General features: G+C 50.2%; 1 protein-coding gene across 1 annotated transcript in view; it reads right to left on the reverse strand.

Annotated features, from left to right (window-relative positions):
• Positions 1–17,126, reverse strand: part of LOC144817709 (long-chain-fatty-acid--CoA ligase ACSBG2-like) — a 443,613-nt gene extending 426,487 nt beyond the window's left edge. The window contains exon 1 of the mRNA XM_078674471.1: positions 17,037–17,126. Within this exon, the coding sequence (XP_078530597.1) occupies positions 17,037–17,043 (7 nt within the window). The 5' untranslated portion in view covers positions 17,044–17,126. The remainder of the gene's footprint in view (positions 1–17,036) is intronic.
• Between the last annotated feature and the right edge of the window lie 4,794 nt (positions 17,127–21,920).

Consider the following 21,920-nt stretch of genomic DNA (forward strand, 5'->3'; position numbering starts at 1 on the left):
TTCTCCGCCCACTGTTCCCCTACTTTTTTCCCCCACTTTCACCACTGTGTAAGACTCAGCATCCCTGGAACTTGGATGTGCCGCCGCTGCGGGCGCCGCATGTGCCACACATTTATGGTGCCGGGCTTCCGCATAAGGGAGCTGGCCATTATCGTATCCCTAAACGTGCGCATGTTGTCAGTTTGACATTGACTACACGTAGAGGGACTCTAAGTTTCTTTTAAAAAATATAGCTAACATTTGGACCTATACATTTTATTTCGTATAAATTAATTGAATGTGTGTAAAATTTAGCAATGCCCGGGGAATTCTAGTAAAGGGAGCACCCATTGGCGAATCACTAGCGTTTGTTATTGCTGCATTATTTATTACTAACTTTGATGCTGTGCTTTAACTTTGGATAAAAGTTATCATGAATTCTAGCACCAAGAAGCCAATATTGGTAAATATGTGTACTAAAAATAATCCCTAACATACACTGTGCATACAGTATATTTAATCTGGTGCTTTAATCATAGGCTGTTTTAAAGTATTCTGATGAAAATCATATCGTGCTGAAGACAGCCTTGATTGGTGTTGGATTGAGGATCCTGAAGTCTGCACACCTAGCAGACAGAGATAAAGCACTTTGTCAGAAAGTTTAGCGTTTTCCCTACAGGTGGTGTTTGTTGGCCTGTGGCAGGGTCAGTCACATGTCCTGGACTCCTGGTATTTAATTGAGTCTATCCCAGTTCTGCGCCCCAGTGTTTCGTATGCCCCACCTGGCACACATCATGTCGGAGGATGGTGATGATGTTAACATTTTGCCCCCCCTGGAAAAATTTCTGCGGACGCCCATGACTGTCTACCATTCTAGAACTGGTTTGGGAGATTCCTTTCATTTCTTTTTTTAGTACCAGCTTATACCTATAATGAGGGCTCTCCTAGAAGGTAGCAATCATAGCAATGAAGCTAGCTCCAAGCAGGAGTATTTAAAACACATGCACAATGTTTCTATGTTTCTATGTATGAGATTTATAAAGTGCAGCTGTTACTCCAAAGCTTGTCCTGGGTGTAGCAGGAGGACCATCGGCGAGCTGAGAGAAGGAGAGAACTAGGCGCAAGAGAAAAGCCAGGTCTTAAGTTTTTTCCAGGACACAGGCGTCGCCTTAATGCACCTGAGAGTCAGTGGAAGGTTGTTCCAAAGAGAAGGGCCCTAGCTTTTCTAATACGAGGAACTATGGCTAAACAAAGATTTTTAGACTGGAGGTTTCTCTAGGGAGTGTAGAGCTCGATTCTGTCTTGAACATAGCCATGGCCAGTTTTGTAAAGTGCTTTTTGGGTTAGGAGCAATTTCTTAAAATTGAATTCTCCCTGACCCGTAGGCTTTGAAGAAGGCCAGTGAAGTAGGAATTGCGTGGGAGCCCAAAGATGGTGCGTGATGCTGCATTCCATACTAACTGAAGCCTATTGATCAGGTAATTGGGCAGTCCTGCATACAGACCATTCCCGTAATCCAGCCATGAGATTATCAAGGCCTGCATCACTTGCTGTCTAGCCTGAAAGGATAAGAGATAGAAAAATGTCCTGAGTACGTGAAACAGGGCAAAACCAGTGCCCACCACCAAGTTAATTTGAGAGCAAAATCACAGTTGCTCATCAAATTTGAAGCCCAGGTTTTTTTACCACCTGACTTTATAAACTGGGAGTGGGAGCATCCTTAGGTCAGAAATTCTTCCATTGTGTCTCGGCCTCTGAGACAAAGAAGAGTAGCTTGGTCTTCCCAGCATCACATTCAAGCTGCTTATTGGATAGCCAACTGAATGTTGCATTCAGAAAGTTAAGAATTTTCTTCCTTGGAAAACCCTCACCCCTCCCCCAGAGATGGGTGTCATGTGCGTATGACACAATTTTTGCCCCTAAGGATTCTGTAGAAAAAGATATATTCCTTTACAATTGATGAATACCAGAAAGAACGATGAAGAAACGGATACGATGCAGAGTCGTTTATTCCATGTCTGCTACATGTCCAGTACAAAGTAAGAATGTTCAAATGCTGTTTTCCCGATGCCTATATCTCCACACTTGCATTCAAACATCCACATACCACGCGGCCAACATACACCATTTCAAACATCCACATACCACGCAGCAAACATACACATCCCACACACTCCTCTTCGAGTCAAAACACCTCGTGAGTAATTACTTGAAATCGACACGCGCGCGGAGCGCTCGTGTCTGTTTCAAGTAAGAACATACAACACACCTCCCCCCTTTTATTTTATTTTAGTTTTTTTTCCATCCTTTTAGGAAAGCACAACCTCCTTAAATCTGATAGGTAAATTGCGAATTCTTGAGCTTCTAGTTGAACATGCAGAAGCAGAAACTCCTTGTTCCCTAAAAGTTATTCCCGAATTAGAAGAACGTATGTCCTCACCATTAACATCTAAAAATACATTTGAAGAATCATCATCACCCACATTCTTTCTGCCTTTGAAGATTGAAACCCTATTAAAATTCCAAACACTACCATCTTCCACTCGTACTGCATTTTTTAAGACTTCTACTACTTGTATGGGATCAGACCAATTTGATAATCCCTTACGTACAGAGCAGCCCTTCTTCAACCGTACTGAGTTACCAACTTGAATAAAAACATTCCTCATGGTCTTATTTTTTAACAAATAATACTTCATCTTTTCTTTGTAATTATCTACTTTCCTACGAATTTCTTTGAAATCAATCTCAGCAAAATCTGCTTTCGTTTTATTCTTGTTCCTTACACCATTTCAAACATCCACATACCACACAGCAAACATACACATCGCACGCACTCCTCTTCGAGTCAAAACACCTCGTGAGTAATTACTCACGCGCGGAGCACTCGTGTCTGTTTCAAGTAACAACATACAACAGATTCTACCAAGGAGGCCAAGGGAGTGAGATAGATATTTGATAGTGTCGGACTCAGGGCTGAAAACTGCAGCACTCCTACCCTTAGCTTATGGGAGGTGGCAGAAAAAGGGTTACACCATACCTCTTGTCCTCGTGTCTCCAAAAATGAGACTAGCCACTGCCAAGCAGGCCCTCTAATTCCCACTGAGTGTAGACGAGCTAAGAGGATGGGGTGAGAGATAGTGTTGAACGCTGCCGATAGGTCGAGTAACGCCAGCAGCGCTCTGTCACCCCTGTCCATACTGAGGTGGATGGAATCAAGTACTTAAAACAGAGCTGACTCTCAATTCAATTTCTTTTAATATGTTTTGGAACTCCGAGGAGATCCACATAAAAAACAAACACAGTACAAGACCCATTCAAGACATCTACAATGTTTACAAAAATACAGAATAATCAAATTTCCCAAACTACAAAATTTCATCAATAAATAGCTAAAAAACATTTTAAAAAGTTAAAAATATTAAAACAAAAGGTTTCATTTGGGGGATTATACAGTGCAAATAAGAAAGAGTTAGCATTTAAAATACCCAATTGCAGACAAATATATCTTAACCACTTACGTCGAAATGGGTGCAATATAGGACATATGAAGAGAACGTGCAAGCAATCCTGGGTGGACAAGTTGCAAAAATTACAAATTGCAGGAGTACCATACCACTTTGCCAATAAATTATTTAATGGCAACAAATCCTGTCTTAGGAGAAACCAAAATCGCCGAATGCCATGTGGTAGATTCCAGGCGACATAAGGTTGCATAGTTTTCCTTATATACGAGTCAATAAGATGGTTAGCTCCCTTCTTAGAATATATAGCCTCCTTGTCCATTTTAAAGCTAAGATCCCAGGATGCCTCTTTTAAAAGAGACTTTAATTGTGCAGCAGAAACAATAAAAAGAGTACTCTCTTCCAATTGGAGAAGGGCACCCGCCTTTCTGAAATTCTTAACAATTTGCGAGTACTCCTTTAAGCTGCCTAACAGTTCAACCTTCATAATATTTCTTAATGAACCCATTTCTCCTCTAGCCAAACTGGCCACCCAACATACTACCGCTGTCAGGCCCTGCACCCAGCTACTGCGAAGGCCATATTCAAGTCTGCAGGCGGCTGTTGAACAAGCAGTGTTAAGAGAAGATATAGAACTTAACAACTTCCCTTCTGTAGAGTGTAAGAAGTTCCATTGCCTTAAATCAACTAGTTCCATTCCATACAAAAGGGAAGATGTAATTTTTGCCCTGAAGACTTCCAGTAAGCAATCAAAATGTCTTCTCCCCGTGGCTGAATATAATGCAGTCAAGCCTTTTCCCTGAGACAAAGCTTTGCGGGAGTTGTTATCGGTATGGGGTTTGTCACTCAAATTATTGGAAATGACTTTTCCTAGAAAGACATAAGTCTTTACCACCTCCAATTTGTGGCCACCAACTGTCCAGACAAAGTTCTTATACTTTAGCTTTTTTCTCCCTGCAATACACATAATTTTGCTTTTTGTTGCATTTATCCTCAAAAAGTGGGCTTCGGCAAAAAGATCAAGTGCACGAAGACGGTTGGCCAACCCTTTAGGTGTTAAATCTAGTATTATAATGTCATCTGCATATAACAAGCAGGAAATAGGGGATCCCCCTACAACCGGGGCTATACCGTCACTGGAGGAGAGAGATGCCGGGAGATCCGCAATATACAGGGAAAAGAGCAGTGGAGCAAGGAGACAACCCTGTTTTAATCCATTAATTGATGGAATGACTCGAGATAACCCCCTTACTCCACCTTGCAGGACACGACACCATGTATCAGTATGTAAAACCTACACCAGATCTAGCAGGTGAGGAGGCATGCCCATGGCAGATAGCTTTCTCCACAGCAGGGGGCGATCCACCTTATCAAATGCTGTGGAGAAGTCTATAAATGCCGCATACACATAACCCCCACGGACCCTTACATATTTATCAGAAATGATCTGTAGTGCGGTAAGATTATCTAATGTGCCGTGCCCTTTGCGGAAGCCAGTCTGTTCCAGGGGTAATATATGGTTCGCATCAACCCAATCGTTAATTAAGGATAACAAACATTTGGAAAAAACTTTTCCGATTGCGTCAAGGAGGGCTATTTGACGATAGTTCTTCGGTATGTCCCTATCGCCCTTCTTGAATAGTGGCACTAGTATGCTCCCTTTCCAAGAGGAAGGGACAATTTTCTTCATGAAGCAAGAACTGAAAACAGGAAACAGTATTTTGCTCCATAAAACTGGCTCCTGTTTCGAGACAGATATCGGGAGTTCATCAGGCCCCATGGCTCCTGAAGTACGCATATCCCTAATCGCCTGTTCAATAATTTTTTCTGAAGGGGGCTCTATTGCGGAATCATGCTCAATACTAAGGCCCCTAAGCTCAACCGACTGCCCATTCAAAGCGTATAAGGTGGAGATATAATTGACCCATGATGATTCAGGGATGGAAATTGGGAGGGGACCAACTCTAGCACCGCAACGCTCCCCAATAAGGGACCAAAACTGTCTGACTTTGCCATGAACCACTGCCTCCCGTAGGCTTATCCAAAGAGAATCTTCTTTTTCTTTTTTTATCTTTTTCTTAATCCTACTTCGCCTTCTTTTTAAGCGATCAATTTTATGGAGTCTTTCAGATGATCTGCACAAGTATTGCTCCCGCACTAGCTTATTTATTTCCTTATTGAGGAGAATGATCGATCTTGGGAGGTGAATCTTTTTTGGTACCAAATTAGATTTTTTAACATCCAGAATGATCTTCTCCATAAGAACCTCAAAATGGATTAATTCAGACCCTTTCCAGTTGTTTAACTCTAATATAGTTTTATTCAAGATACGCTCCAAGCCCTTTATGGCTTTAAAGTCCCAGAAACATCTCCCAGACTTCTTATGATAGTTTACCACATCACCATTAAGTGACCAAGGGTCGGATTTAGGAGGGTGTAATGAAAGGGTTAAAGATATCATCATATGATCACTAAATATGGTCTCTGAGACCACCAAATCTCTCAATAAAGAGAAGGAGCAATGGTCTATAATTACATAATCCAAAATGGACTCACTTGTGCTGGATTTGTGGGTATAATTTGCTGGAACATCAGATGGGAGCCTACCAGTCACTATTAGACCATCCATAAGAGACAATTCTTCCAGCAGCATTTTCCCTCTTTTGTTGGTTTTAATTTTATCAGGGAAGAGGGCTTGGGGTATCAAAAGAGCTTCCTCTTTAGGCTTATTTCTAAAAAGCTCTAAGCTATAATTAGAAACTCTGCAATTGAAATCTCCCACTAACAGCACCAGGGGAGTAAGTATTGTCTCCTTAATCTTTTTAATGAAGATGAAAACCTGCTTTAATACACTACTGTAACAATCATCAGGGGGGATATAAACATTTATTATAACCAGTGGGTTTTTGTTTTCCCCACTACCAAAGCTACTAAATGTAACCGCCTGAAAAAGGTTACTCCTATCCACATGATGGTAATAGTTCCACTTTATTCTGTTAGAGAGGAGGCACGCTATTCCTCCTTTTGCATGCCCTCTCTTCGAGGGGGAGGCTGCAACCTCAAGAACAAAATAGTCCTTCCCCACATCCATTCTGTCTATACACCAGGTCTCTTGGATACAAATCACATCGGGGTTCAGCGAGAGAAGATACAGTAATTTTTCAGGACTATTGTTGATCCCCGCAGCGTTCCAGGAAAGAATTTTTAAGCAACTGCTAAAGATGGGAAAATAGCTTTGGGTTGTCTTTTGATTTACTTAATAAAGCCCCAGGAAGCCAATCCCATTGTTGGTTATCCTTTCCTGGAATGCTGTAAATTTTTTGTGGGGCAGGAATTACATGGGGCACTAGCCGTTTAGTTTTAGTTATACATATCTTTAAATCCTCAAAGGAGAAAGGGTGACCTGATTGACTAGGACTATTTTCACAAAATCTAGCACCACCATTCGCAAAGACAGGTAACACATCAATTCCTCGACTTTGAAAGTTTTCAGCTTGATTCAAAATTAGGTTCACTATTAATTTGGAATAGAACGTTACCCTAGAGTATGATGTGTTATCGCTTCTTAACATAGAAACCAAATCAATATCCTTTGTTTGAATTAATTTTAGGCTCTCTATATCACTAAAATATTTAAGTAACAGTGTTCTATTTAGTGCCAAATTGTGGTCAAACAGCGGTAGGAAGTCTAAGATCAGTGTATCTACAGAATCTTCTCTCATTTTTTTAAAAGGTTCTTGCGAACAGGCTGTACCTTTAACCCGGGAATGAAAAATGGGCACAATGGGATTAAGGACAACTGAGCTAGAAGGGCCTGCCTTTGTCACTTCTATTTTAGAAGAGAGAGTCATGGATTTCCCCACATCACGGGGCGGTCCTCCTGTAGACAAAATGGAACAATTAGGGAGAATTTTATTGCAATCTGGTACTTGGATATCAGGGATACAAGTGTTAGACTCCTGATTAGAGACCCCATTAACTTGCTCTTCCGTACTAAGCTGATCATTTGGCTGATTTTGAGAATCCTCAAATATTATTTGTCTCAGCCTTTTTTTCTTATGTCTGCGGATTGGTTTTCTCTTTTTACCTCTACACCTTTTGAGCTTGCCCATTAACACTTTTTCTCCTTCATCTGTCCCCTTGGATTCTGTCATGAAAATTGGGAAAAGCGCTTTATCAAGTTTACAATCTGCAGAAACCCCCTCTTCTTCTACAATTTCAAGAACTGAATCCCTTATACAATTATAAGCAGAGGACTTAGGGACTGGAGGGAGCTCGCTTCTAACTGGAACCCCCGGAATAATTTGATCGCAATTATAAGGTATGGGCACAGAATTATTTCCGGAGGGAGAGGCAATATTGGGCACCAATTCCTGTGATCCCACTCCAGGATTTTGGTCCAAAGTCTTCTCTGGTAATTTAAGTAATAAAACCTTTAATATCTGAGTGACTGATTCCAAGACACAGTCGGAACTCCCCACAAATTTACTCAATAACAGCAATATCGACGACAACAAATGTTCCAACGCAATCAGTGACTCCGAAATAGGCTTTTCATGTCTATCCAAGCCTGGTGGTATAATGGGATCAATACCTGATATGTTGAACTCAGGGCTTTTTGAGAGGTTAGACTGCATAGATAAATCTTGAGATTTAAGAGAGGGGGTGCTACTATAAAGCTGCAAGCCAGAGGGAGTGGCGCCAATCGGGGTCTTAGTGGCTTCAAATAATTTCAATGAACCTTCTGTTCAGTAGCGACCACACAATACCATGTCAATATCTAACCCTTGAGAGTCACCATTACATATCTCCTTTGCCTGGGTACTTCCTACAGAATCACTAGTCAAACACATTTCAGGCTTTGGGGAGACGTTATTTTGATGCACATTCTGTATTCTAACAACCGGGGAGTTAACACTACTGGGACATTCTACGGGATTTGGATTAGTCCCCTCACAGGACTGTAAGGTAGGGATCGATTTATCAACCGCAATAAGCCCTTTCCTTACCAATACTACATCTATGTCGGGTGAGGGAGCCACCCCTATGTTCATATTATTAACAATTTCTTCAGGGACAGCCATCTTCACCCTGACCTTATCCTTTGGTATTTCCCATAACTGGAATAACTGACATTGCCCCTTTAATTGAAGATTTTGCAAATCCTTATTTTGTAGGGGGTTGGATCTTGTCTTAACACAAGACCTTCCCCCAAAAAGACTCCCAGATCGTAATTTTTTAGCAGTCATCTTGGGGCTTATAACAAAAAAGTGGAAAGCAGAAGCAAGACGCAATGTAAATGGGTAAGTCAATAGTCAACAACTTTAAATATATAAATAAAAACGCTTGAAGAATGTGAGTCAGAGTTCCTGCATTAACAAACAAGTCAATGTCTATAAAAGCCTGAATGGGAAATAGAAAAATGTCGAGCCACACAACAAAAAAGAGAAAAAACAATTACGATAAAAATAAAACTATAAATAAGCGGGCCCAACCCAGCCTACTTCAGCCACTGAGGGCCACAGAGGGCCCGCTCTTTGTCCGGGCTTAGTCCGGCGCGTCCCGCGCGCGTCCTCGCGGGACGAGGGACCTGCCGGTGCTTTATGCGCCTCCTAGCGCGCTGGATACTGGCGTCAATTCCCCCTGGAGGCTGCTGGGAAATGTAGTTCGACCGGCGGAGCCAAGCCCGGCCGGTCGATTTCACAAAGGATATGGCGGAGCCAAGCCCGGCCGCTGGTCACAAGAGTGAGAGCCTCAAAGAGTCTGGCAGCAGAGATTAGTGGAACGGACTCTGTCCTATAGTTGGGCTGGAAGCCAGATTGGCCAGCATGAATCAAGTTGTTGCTTTCTAGGTACGCAGAAATCTGTTGATTAACATGTTTCTCAAGTACTTTTGATAGAGCTGGAAGGAGAGAGACAGGTCTGTAGTTGGCTGGATCATTAGGATCCACCTGAGATCTTTTTTAAAGTGGTAGAAGTGTGAAATCTGTGACATCAGACTTCCTGAAGCAGTAAACAGAGAGAGAGCAAAGGGCAGTCCCTACTTTGAACTTCCTAACTTTTATCAACAGTAACTGCTCACCACCCCTCACCCCTACCTCCTAACTACATATGCAGTACTCAGCAAGACCTAAACAGCAGCCGCATGCTACCAAGGCACTCATTGATTTTGTTTCTCCAACCTACATCAGTCTAATGTCCATACCCAAAACAGGAAGTAAAAAGCCTGGGTGTATGGATTGAATCCGACCTCTCATTCACTACACAAGCAAAAAGAGTAGCCGGTACTTGCTTCGGGTTACTGAAATCAATGAGAAAGATCCTGCACCTACTTCCCCGTACGTCGCAGAGACTGCTCATCCAAGGACTTATACTGTCCAGGCTAGACTATAGCAACATCGTCTACCTGGGAGCCCCCGAAGTAACTCTGAATAAATTACAGAGAATACAAAACGCCGCCGCACGAATTCTGACCGATACCCCCGCCAGAGCCTCAGCCAAACCTGCACTGAAGCTCCTTCACTGGCTCCCTGTGAGGGAACGAGTAATATTCAAAGCTCTTTGCCTGGCGCACAAGCTTCTGCAGAACCTAGGCCCCCCGATTCTCAGGAAGTTTATAAAACCATATAAGGCCCCAAGATCTCTCCGATCGGATAAAGAGAACTTCATCATCCTTCCCAGATTCAAGAAAGCTCGCACGGGGGGAAGACGCTTCGCGGTCCACACCGCTCGTCTCTGGAATGCTCTCCCCCGTGACCTGAGAACAGAACCGAGCTACCTTCGCTTCAGGAAACGGCTGAAAGCTCACTTGTTCCCTTAAATGCCACGTTCGCATTCCCTGATTCTGCTGTCTTCACTCCCCCCCCCCCCCCCTGTTCTTCGCCCGGAACCACAGTTGTAGGGATTTTCAGCGCTGGGATACCTCAGGGGGACTACGCGCTTTATAAGCTTTTTTAATAATAATAATAATAATAATAATATCGCCATCTGCTAGTTACAGAAACTCAGTCATGCACAGCTGCTGTATGAGGAAGGTGCATTCACCCTCCATATTGTATCATTCTTACCAGGTAGCATCAAAAATGGGTCCCACTGGTCCCACAACTCAGGCTCTAACCATGTATAGTCTTAATATGACATACATGCAACACATCCACCACACATAGGCCCTCAACATGGGCATGGAATTTCAGCATATCATTCTTGTGGTCACACAGGTGAGGTCAGTGGAGTGCACACTGTAAAGAGAAGGATCCCCCTGGCAGCGGCACTTGATTCCTACTTTCTCGCGGAAACTCTGGGATGGGTACCAGGAACGAGGACTCCATATTTTGGTTCATCCATCTTCACAGTCCGCCCTCCTTACTATTCATACATCAGGAGGATCAGCCCACACAACATGGAGTACCTAGCCTTTATATGGTCAATCTCCTACTAGCTAAATAACTGCACAAATCCTTTTAGAATGCATTTTTTCCCATCGAGTAAGAAGCATCAATTGTCCACATGAACATGTAAGTCCAAACAAGAGAGAATGTTGGCAAGTCCATTTTATCATCCTTGTCCAATGAAGACTAGCATGATTCATGGATACTGAGATGTGAATTTGAGGTGGCTTTCCTGAAGAAGGCAGGTTTTGCCGAAACGTACGTAGAAGAAATGATAACAAAACCTTCTGGCAATCACATTATGCCATAGAAAAGTTGTCATTTCTTTTAGCATGTTTGTTTTATCATACTTTCCTAGAATCAACTAACACATTCTACCAGTTGTTCATAATGTGGAATGTTCTCTTAAATTTGAAATCACTAGGTATCAGATATACACATATAAGTGAATAGTGTGAACTCATCAAGCCTATGTATGATAAATATTTTTTAGCGCACTTCTCTGTTATGAAATTTATATTTTGAACTATATTTAATGAAAAGACTAAATATTAAAAAAAGTTTTTGTATTTTTCTAAACTAGAGTGTCAGCCTGTCTCTCTCTTAAATATACTGTTTATATCATGTTTATTTACATATGTTTTGAAGTTGCCATAGGAATTTCACAGTGTAGTGCACACTCCTTCAATACAAAAGAGAATGTCTGGTCATGAGTAGTAATTCACAAAATACTGTACTCTGACTGCACTGCATCCTGTGATGAACCCTAGACATTGACAGTAGCCCTATGTTATTACAAGGGCATCCTAGGTCCCCCCATCGAAGTCACAGGACAGGTTATATACACTTGTATGGTTGTGAGGGTAAAGAAAAGTCACAGCAAGCTTATCACAAGCAGTTAGGGCAGGGTATACATCTGTATTGTATGCAGAAGCCCTTCCTGTCCTAACACTCTCCCTATCTCTTCTGACCACCCCACCAAGGGGGCTGTGCAGCAGGGCGTGGGCTTGGGAAGGTGTGGATGGGGGGAGGGGAACAGCCCAGGGCAGCAGGGCGTGGGCTTGGGAAGGTGTGAAGGGGGAACAGTCCAGTGCAGCAGGGCGTGGGCTTGGGAAGGTGTGAAGGGGGAACAGCCCAGTGCAGCAGGGCGTGGGCTTGGCAAGGAGTGGAGGGGGGAACAGCCCAGTGCAGCAGGGCGTGGGCTTGGGAAGGTGTGGAGGGGGGAACAGCCCAGTGCAGCAGGGCGTGGGCTTGGGAAGGTGTGGAGGGGGGAACAGCCCAGTGCAGCAGGGCGTGAGCTTGGGAAGGAGTGGAGGGGGGGAGGGGAACAGCCCAGTGCAGCAGGGCGTGGGCTTGGGAAGGTGTGGAGGGGGGAGCGGCACAGTGCAGCAGGGCGTGGGATTGGCAAGGTGTGGAGGGTGAACAGCCCAGTGCAGCAGGGCGTGGGCTTGGGAAGGTGTGGAGGGTGAACAGCCCAGTGCAGCAGGGCGTGAGCTTGGGAAGGAGTGGAGGGGGGGAGGGGAACAGCCCAGTGCAGCAGGGCGTGGGCTTGGGAAGGTGTGGAGGGGGGAGCGGCACAGTGCAGCAGGGCGTGGGATTGGCAAGGTGTGGAGGGTGAACAGCCCAGTGCAGCAGGGCGTGGGCTTGGGAAGGTGTGGAGGGTGAACAGCCCAGTGCAGCAGGGCGTGGGCTTGGGAAGGTGTGGAGGGTGAACAGCTCAGTGCAGCAGGGCGTGGGCTTGGCAAGGTGTGGAGGGAGGAACAGCCCAGTGTTATGTTATGTTATGTTATGTTATTATAAGTTTGTAAAGTGCGTTATCACCCAGAGGTATCTAAGCGCTAGGCGTTGGCTTAGGTGTGGCGGGGGGAAACAGCCCAGTGCAGCAGGGTGTGGGCATGGGAAGGTGTGGAGGGGGGAACAGCCAAGTGCAGCAGGGCAGGGGCTTGGGAAGGTGTGGCGGGGAAACAGCTCAGTGCAGCAGGGCGTGGGCTTGGGAAGGTGTGAAGGGGGAAACAGCTCAGTGCAGCAGGGTGTGGGCTTGGGAAGGTGTGGAGGGGGAACAGCCCAGTGCAGCAGGGAGTGGGCTTGGGAAGGTGAGGTGGGGGAACAGCCCAGTGCAGCAGGGCGTGGGCTTGGGAAGGTGTGGAGGGGGAACAGCCCAGTGCAGCAGGGCGTGGGCTTGGGAAGGTGTGGAGGGTGAACAGCCCAGTGCAGCAGGGCGTGGGTTTGGCAAGGGCTGGAGGGGGGAACAGCCCAGTGCAGCAGGGCGTGAGCTTGGGAAGGTGTGGAGGCGGGAACAGCCCAGTGCAGCAGGGCGTGAGCTTGGGAAGGTGTGGAGGGTGAACAGCCCTGTGCAGTAGGGCTTGGGCTTGGGAAGGTGTGGAGGGGGAACAGCCCAGTGCAGCAGGGCTTGGGCTTGGGAAGGTGTGGCGGGGGAACAGCCCAGTGCAGCGGGGCGTGGGCTTGGGAAGGTGTGGAGGGGGGAACAGCCCAGTGCAGCGGGGCGTGGGCTTGGGAAGGTGTGGAGGGGGAACAGCCCAGTGCAGCAGGGCGTGGGCTTGGGAAGGTGTGGAGGGGGGAACAGCCCAGTGCAGCAGGGCGTAGGCTTGGCAAGGAGTGGAGGGGGAACAGCCCAGTGCAGCAGGGCGTGGGCTTGGCAAGGAGTGGAGGGGGAACAGCCCAGTGCAGCAGGGCGTGGGCTTGGAAGTGTGTGGAGTGGGGAACAGCCCAGTGCAGCAGGGCGTGGGCTTGGAAGTGTGTGGAGTGGGGAACAGCCCAGTGCAGCAGGGCGTGGGCTTGGAAAGGTGTGGAGGGGGGAACAGCCCATTGCAGCAGGGCGTGAGCTTGGGAAGGAGTGGAGGGGGGGAACGGCCCAGTGCAGCAGGGCGTGGGCTTGGCAAGGAGTGGAGGGGGGGAACAGCCCAGTGCAGCAGGGCGTGAGTTTGGCAAGGGCTGGAGGGGGGAACAGCCCAGTGCAGCAGGGCGTGAGCTTGGGAAGGTGTGGAGGCGGGAACAGCCCTGTGCAGTAGGGCTTGGGCTTGGGAAGGTGTGGCGGGGGAACAGCCCAGTGCAGCAGGGCGTGGGCTTGGGAAGGTGCGAAGGGGGGAGGAGGGGAACGGCCCAGTGCCGCAGGGCGTGGGCTTGGGAAGGTGTGGAGGGGGGAACAGCCCAGTGCAGCAGGGCGTGGGCTTGGGAAGGAGTGGCGGGGGAACAGCCCAGTGCAGCAGGGCGTGGGCTTGGGAAGGTGTGGCGGGGGAACAGTCCAGTGCAGCAGGGCGTGGGCTTGGGAAGGAGTGGCGGGGGAACAGCCCAGTGCAGCAGGGCGTGGGTTTGGCAAGGGCTGGAGGGGGGAACAGCCCAGTGCAGCAGGGCGTGAGCTTGGGAAGGTGTGGAGGCGGGAACAGCCCTGTGCAGTAGGGCTTGGGCTTGGGAAGGTGTGGCGGGGGAACAGCCCAGTGCAGCAGGGCGTGGGCTTGGGAAGGTGCAAAGGGGGGAGGAGGGGAACGGCCCAGTGCCGCAGGGCGTGGGCTTGGGAAGGTGTGGAGGGGGGAACAGCCCAGTGGAGCAGGGAGTGGGCTTGGGAAGGTGTGGAGGGTGAACAGCCCAGTGCAGCAGGGCGTGGGCTTGGGAAGGTGTGGCGGGGGAACAGTCCAGTGCAGCAGGGCGTGGGCTTGGGAAGGAGTGGCGGGGGAACAGCCCAGTGCAGCAGGGCGTGGGCTTGGGAAGGTGTGGCGGGGGAACAGCCCAGTGCAGCAGGGCGTGGGCTTGGGAAGGAGTGGCGGGGGAACAGCCCAGTGCAGCAGGGCGTGGGCTTGGGAAGGTGTGGCGGGGGAACAGTCCAGTGCAGCAGGGCGTGGGCTTGGGAAGGAGTGGCGGGGGAACAGCCCAGTGCAGCAGGGCGTGGGCTTGGGAAGGAGTGGCGGGGGAACAGCCCAGTGCAGCAGGGCGTGGGCTTGGGAAGGTGTGGCGGGGGAACAGTCCAGTGCAGCAGGGCGTGGGCTTGGGAAGGAGTGGCGGGGGAACAGCTAGTGCAGCAGGGCGTGGGCTTGGGAAGGAGTGGCGGGGGAACAGCCCAGTGCAGCAGGGCGTGGGCTTGGGAAGGAGTGGCGGGGGAACAGCCCAGTGCAGCAGGGCGTGGGCTTGGGAAGGAGTGGCGGGGGAACAGTCCAGTGCAGCAGGGCGTGGGCTTGGGAAGGAGTGGCGGGGGAACAGCTAGTGCAGCAGGGCGTGGGCTTGGGAAGGAGTGGAGGGGGGAACAGTCCAATCCTTTGCTTACTCACATTTCATGTCCTTTGAGGGTTGACTGGGAAGGGGTGGTCACTGAGTGGGTGGTACATCATGGGCCGGTAACTGTGAATCCCTCAAACCTCTCCAACCAAGGGTCAGCCGAGGGGTCCAGCAGAGGAGGAACAGAAAGGTCGCTGTTCTTACCTCTAAGGAGGCTCCATCTACCACCCCCATCCCAGGAATGGACGCGAGAAGAGATACACCCGCTTATGGAATATATTTCATCTAACAATTTGATACATGCACTGTTATGATTGATTCGTGATGTCACGGTGAGATATCTCGAAAAAGTGGTAGATTTGAAAAAAGCTTCTTGTGGGCACCTTTACCCGTCATAGAGAATCAATTGAGGCGCAGCAAAGCCCTCCCACTCCTATAACCCTAGACGTACCACAGAAACCTTCCACCGAGTTACTACATATGGATATCCTATGGCATGCTTCTCAACACTGGGATATAGGCTAAGGCCAAGAACAGGTTTCAACAGTTGGCTTCTAGACAAATGAGTGTCTTTCTTTTATACAGGACTGACTGACATGTCCCTTAATGCGCGTATCCCCGTGAACTGTCTCTGCACACAGAGAACACATAACTGAAGCACGGTGGACCCTGAACTCTCTCTATGGCTCAACACAGACCTTAAAACACCTGCTGCTAAACATTCATCCATCCATCCCTCCCACCCATCCATCCATCCATGCATCCACCCACCCACACATCCATTCATCCATGCATCCACCCACCCACCCATCCATCCATGCATCCACCCACCCATCCATCCATGCATCCACTCACCCACACATCCATTCATCCATGCATCCACCCACCCACCCATCCCTCCCACCCATTCATCCATCCACCCATCCATTCATCCATGCATCTACCCACCCACCCACACATCCATTCATCCATGCATCCACCCACCCATCCATCCATCCATGCATCCACCCACCCACACATCCATTCATCCATGCATCCACCCACCCATCCATCCATGCATCCACCCACCCATCCATCCCTCCCACCCATCCACCCGCCCATCCATCCATTCATCCATGCATCCACCCACCCATCCATCCACCCACTCACCCATCCATTCATCCATGCATCCACCCACCGTTCCCTCCCTCTCACCCATCCATCCATCCATCCACCACCTATCCATCCGACCGTCCGTCTGTCTGTCTGTCTGTCTGTCTGTCTATCTATCTATCTATCTATCTATCTATCTATCTATCTATCTATCTATCTATCTATCTATCTATCTATCTATCTATCTATCTATCTATCTATCTATCTATCTATCTATCTATCTATCTATCTATCTATCTATCTATCTATCTATCTATCTATCTATCTATCTATCTATCTATCTATCTATCTATCTATTCTGTCTGTCTGTCTATATATCTATCTATCTATCTATCTATCTATCTATCTATCTATCTATCTGGTCTGTCTGTCTGTCTATATATCTATCATTCTTTCTATCTGTCTATCTATCTGTCTAGTCTGTCTGTCAGTCTGTCTGTCTGTCTGTCTATCTATCTGTCTATCCATCTATCTGTCTATCTATCTATCTGTCTATCTATCTATCTGTCTGTCTATCTATCTGTCTGTCTATCTATCTATCTATCTATCTATCTATCTATCTATCTATTCTGACTGTCTGTCTATCTATCTATCTATCTATCTATCTGTCTAGTCTGTCTAGTCTGTCTGTCTGTCTGTCTGTCTGTCTATCTATCTATCTAACTGTCTATCTATCTATCTATCTAATCTATCTATCTATATTTCTATCTATCTTCATTTTAACTACTAGTAGTAAGGACGCCCTCGATCATCAGAGGAGATCTCATGAACTCCAGGGATATAAGAAAAGAAACCCACGGTGGTGCCAGCTCGCTGAGCCACCTACCATTCATTCTCCTTCCTGCAGCTGGGCGGCCTTCGGGGGATGCGGGGTGACGCTCGTGCACTCGCGGGCGGTCCTCTTCTGTCCTGTCCCGGGTGCTGCCAGGGGCCCTGGGTGTCGAAAGACCCGCCTCTACGGTGGTTTTTGGCTGAATTCCTAGACCGCCCTTTCCAGCACAAATAATCGCGTGCACCGTCCGATTGAGCAACCGCTGGGAGTGTGCATAGCTCAGGGGGTTCGGAGCCTGCTGTCATCACATTTGTTTCAAGCTTCCTGATGCTTCCCTCGCCCATGTAGAGGCCCCCGTTGTTGAGGAGTGTATGGGGCTGAGGCAGGGAGTGGCCCCGGTAGTCTTGTGTTGCTTGTTTGCTCTTGGCCTGCGGTGGCCGAGGTCCTGCAGCTCGGATGCAGCTCGTGGTGAAGCAGCACTGAGGGCAGAGCCATCACTCACAACCGACCACTTCCGTTCTCCTCCTCCCACGTCACCCTGACCTCTGTCTGAACGACATCCTCTCGTGAAGGATTTGACGCTCCCTAGGGATCCTCTGTGTAGGGGCGGCCCACAGGCTGAGCAGGAGTGGATGTTACCTCTGATGGGGCGGTCCACAGGCTGAGCAGGAGTGGAGGTTACCTCTGATGGGGCGGTCCACAGGCTGAGCAGGAGTGGATGTTACCTCTGATGGGGCGGTCCACAGGCTGAGCAGGAGTGGAGGTGACCTCTCTAGGGGCGGTCCACAGGCTGAGCAGGGGTGGAGGTGACCTCTGTAGAGGCGGTCCACCGGCTGAGCAGGAGTGGAGGTTACCTCTGATGGGGCGGTCCACAGGCTGAGCAGGAGTGGATGTGACCTCTGATGGGGCGGTCCACAGGCTGAGCAGGAGTGGAGGTTACCTCTGATGGGGCGGTCCACAGGCTGAGCAGGAGTGGATGTGACCTCTGTAGGGGCGGCCCACAGGCTGAGCAGGGGTGGAGGTGACCTCTGTAGAGGCGGTCCACAGGCTGAGCAGGAGTGGAGGTTACCTCTGATGGGGCGGTCCACAGGCTGAGCAGGAGTGGAGGTTACCTCTGATGGGGCGGTCCACAGGCTGAGCAGGAGTGGATGTGACCTCTGTAGGGGCGGTCCACAGGCTGAGCAGGAGTGGAGGTGACCTCTGTAGGGGCGGCCCACAGGCTGAGCAGGAGTGGAGGTGACCTCTGTAGGGGCGGTCCTCAGGCTGAGCAGGAGTGGAGGTGACCTCTCTAGGGGCGGTCCACAGGCTGAGCAGGAGTGGAGGTGACCTCTGTAGGGGCGGTCCTCAGGCTGAGCAGGAGTGGAGGTGACCTCTCTAGGGGCGGTCCACAGGCTGAGCAGGAGTGGAGGTGACCTCTCTAGGGGCGGTCCACAGGCTGAGCAGGAGTGGAGGTGACCTCTGTAGGGGCGGTCCACAGGCTGAGCAGGAGTGGAGGTTACCTCTGATGGGGCGGTCCACAGGCTGAGCAGGAGTGGAGGTGACCTCTGTAGAGGCGGTCCACAGGCTGAGCAGGAGTGGATGTTACCTCTGATGGGGCGGTCCACAGGCTGAGCAGGAGTGGAGGTTACCTCTGATGGGGCGGTCCACAGGCTGAGCAGGGGTGGAGGTGACCTCTGTAGAGGCGGTCCACAGGCTGAGCAGGAGTGGAGGTTACCTCTGATGGGGCGGTCCACAGGCTGAGCAGGAGTGGAGGTTACCTCTGATGGGGCGGTCCACAGGCTGAGCAGGAGTGGATGTGACCTCTGTAGGGGCGGTCCACAGGCTGAGCAGGGGTGGAGGTTACCTCTGTAAGGGCGGTCCACAGGCTGAGCAGGGGTGGAGGTTACCTCTATAGGGGCAGCCCACAGGCTGAGCAGGAGTGGAGGCGACCTCTGTAGGGGCGGCCCACAGGCTGAGCAGGAGTGGAGGTGACCTCTGTAGGGGCGGCCCACAGGCTGAGCAGGAGTGGAGGTGACCTCTGTAGGGGCGGTCCACACGCTGAGCAGGAGTGGAGGTTACCTCTGTAGGGGCGGCCCACACGCTGAGCAGGAGTGGAGGTGACCTCTGTGGGGCGGCCCACAGGCTGAGCAGGAGTGGAGGTGACCTCTGTAGGGGCAGCTCACACGCGGAGCAGGAGTAGAGGTGACCTCTGTAGGGGCGGTCCTCAGGCTGAGCAGGAGTGGAGGTGACCTCTCTAGGGGCGGTCCACAGGCTGAGCAGGAGTGGAGGTGACCTCTGTAGGGGCGGTCCTCAGGCTGAGCAGGAGTGGAGGTGACCTCTGTAGGGGCGGTCCTCAGGCTGAGCAGGAGTGGAGGTGACCTCTGTAGGGGCGGTCCTCAGGCTGAGCAGGAGTGGAGGTGACCTCTGTAGGGGCGGTCCTCAGGCTGAGCAGGGGTGGAGATGACCTCTGCAGGGGCGGCCCACAGGCTGAGCAGGAGTGGAGGTGACCTCTCTAGGGGCGGTCCACAGGCTGAGCAGGGGTTGAGGTGACCTCTGTAGAGGCGGTCCTCAGGCTGAGCAGGAGTGGAGGTGACCTCTCTAGGGGCGGTCCACAGGCTGAGCAGGAGTGGAGGTGACCTCTGTAGGGGCGGTCCACAGGCTGAGCAGGAGTGGAGGTTACCTCTGATGGGGCGGTCCACAGGCTGAGCAGGGGTGGAGGTTACCTCTATAGGGGCGGCCCACAGGCTGAGCAGGAGTGGATGTGACCTCTGTAGGGGCGGTCCACAGGCTGAGCAGGAGTGGATGTGACCTCTGTAGGGGTGGCCCACAGGCTGAGCAGGAGTGGAGGCGACCTCTGTAGGGGCGGTCCACAGGCTGAGCAGGAGTGGAGGTGACATCTGATGGGGCGGCCCACAGGCTGAGCAGAGGGGGGAGATCACCTCTGTAGGGGCGGTCCACAGGCTGAGCAGGGGTGGAGGTGACCTCTGTAGGGGCGGTCCACAGGCTGAGCAGGAGTGGATGTGACCTCTGATGGGGTGGCCCACAGGCTGAGCAGGAGTGGAGGCGACCTCTGTAGGGGCGGTCCACAGGCTGAGCAGGAGTGGAGGTGACATCTGATGGGGCGGCCCACAGGCTGAGCAGAGGGGGGAGATCACCTCTGTAGGGGCGGTCCACAGGCTGAGCAGGGGTGGAGGTGACCTCTGTAGGGGCGGTCACAGGCTGAGCAGGAGTGGATGTGACCTCTGATGGGGTGGCCCACAGGCTGAGCAGGAGTGGAGGCGACCTCTGTAGGGGCGGTCCACAGGCTGAGCAGGAGTGGAGGTTACCTCTGATGGGGCGGCCCACAGGCTGAGGAGAGGGGGGAGATCACCTCTGTAGGGGCGGCCCACAGGCTGAGCAGGGGTGGAGGTGACCTCTGTAGGGGCGGCCCACAGGCTGAGCAGGGGTGGAGATTACCTCTGTAGGGGCGGCCCACAGGCTGGGGAGAGGTGGAGGTGACCTCTGTAGGTGCTTCTGCGGGCCCAGAAGCCGCGTGTGAAGAGATGCAGTGCATGGTGGCACCTCAGACAGGACCCCTGTCTCTGAATAATGTCCACCAGGTGAAGACGAGGAGTCTCTGTGCCTTGAGCAGTGCCAGGAGAAGGAGGCGCTCTGGAGGAAACTCTACAAACAGTGTCTGTTGACATCGATGCCTGTGGGCGGAGGACACTCAAGGGACAGATGGCACTCTCTCCTGAACACCTCATTTGTAAGTGATTAAAACTCCTTTCTGGGGTGTGAGGGAAATATGACCCGGTACCTGGAAGGAGCTGAACTTTTCATCAGACGGGCTCAGCCCTTGCATTCCTGAGAGTGCGGCTGGAGTGCAGGGGCCTCCGGCTAGAGGGAGCATATCTGAAGAGAGAGCACCTGCGCCTGAACACACTGCAAGGGACCAAAATATAGCAACACAATATACCAACATCAGCACACGGAGCACTGATGCAGATGTTGAGATGTTGACTCTGAGGAGTACTGATGCAGATGTTGAGATGTTGACTCTGAGGAGTACTGATGCAGATGTTGAGATGTTGACTCTGAGGAGTACTGATGCAGATGTTGAGATGTTGACTCTGAGGAGTACTGATGCAGATGTTGAGATGTTGACTCTGAGGAGTACTGATGCAGATGTTGAGATGTTGACTCTGAGGAGTACTGATGCAGATGTTGAGATGTTGACTCTGAGGAGTACTGATGCAGATGTTGAGATGTTGACTCTGAGGAGTACTGATGCAGATGTTGAGATGTTGACTCTGAGGAGTACTGATGTTGGATGCTGCGCTGGGAGTAGGTGTATTAAGAGTACTGATCCGATGCTGACTCTGAGGGGTACTGATCCGGCCGTTGCCTGTGTGCACACTTCTCCTTCAGAGTATCGCTATGAAGGGTGTTGAGAGTGAGCCCTGGAAGAGGAGCTTATAGACTCCTCCATGTTACATAGTAATCTGAGGCAACATGTATGTTCCTGAACTTGATTCTGACTCCAAGGCCTCAGATTACAGTCATTAAACAGACTCAGGAGAAGAGGTCTGTTTGATAGGAGATGAGAGGAAGTTTCAGCAGCAGACCTTGTCTGTCTGTCTGTCTACGTACCTGCCTGCCTGCCGCCTGTCTGTCTTCCCAGTCAGCTGTCTGTAGTCTGGGCTATGGTACGAGGGTGTGTATCTGTTCTCGTCATTGGGAGTCCGGGGTGATAGGGATGAGAGAGTTTTACTGAGACTTCAGCTGGAGCGGAGGCCCCCTCTGGGCAGTGCTGCAGGGGGCGAGGGGCGAGGGGAGAGGGGCGAGGGGCGAGGGGAGAGGGGAGAGGGGCGAGGGTGCGAGGGTTGGCTATGAGGGGCGGGCCGCGGCTTCGGGGGGTGACGAGGGCCACACGCAGGGCAGTCACTCTCAGTACACAGCACGTGTCAGTCCAGGTGA

Source organism: Lissotriton helveticus, chromosome 2_1, assembly GCF_964261635.1.
Source record: "Lissotriton helveticus chromosome 2_1, aLisHel1.1, whole genome shotgun sequence".
In the NCBI taxonomy this organism is placed as follows: Eukaryota; Metazoa; Chordata; class Amphibia; order Caudata; family Salamandridae; genus Lissotriton; species Lissotriton helveticus.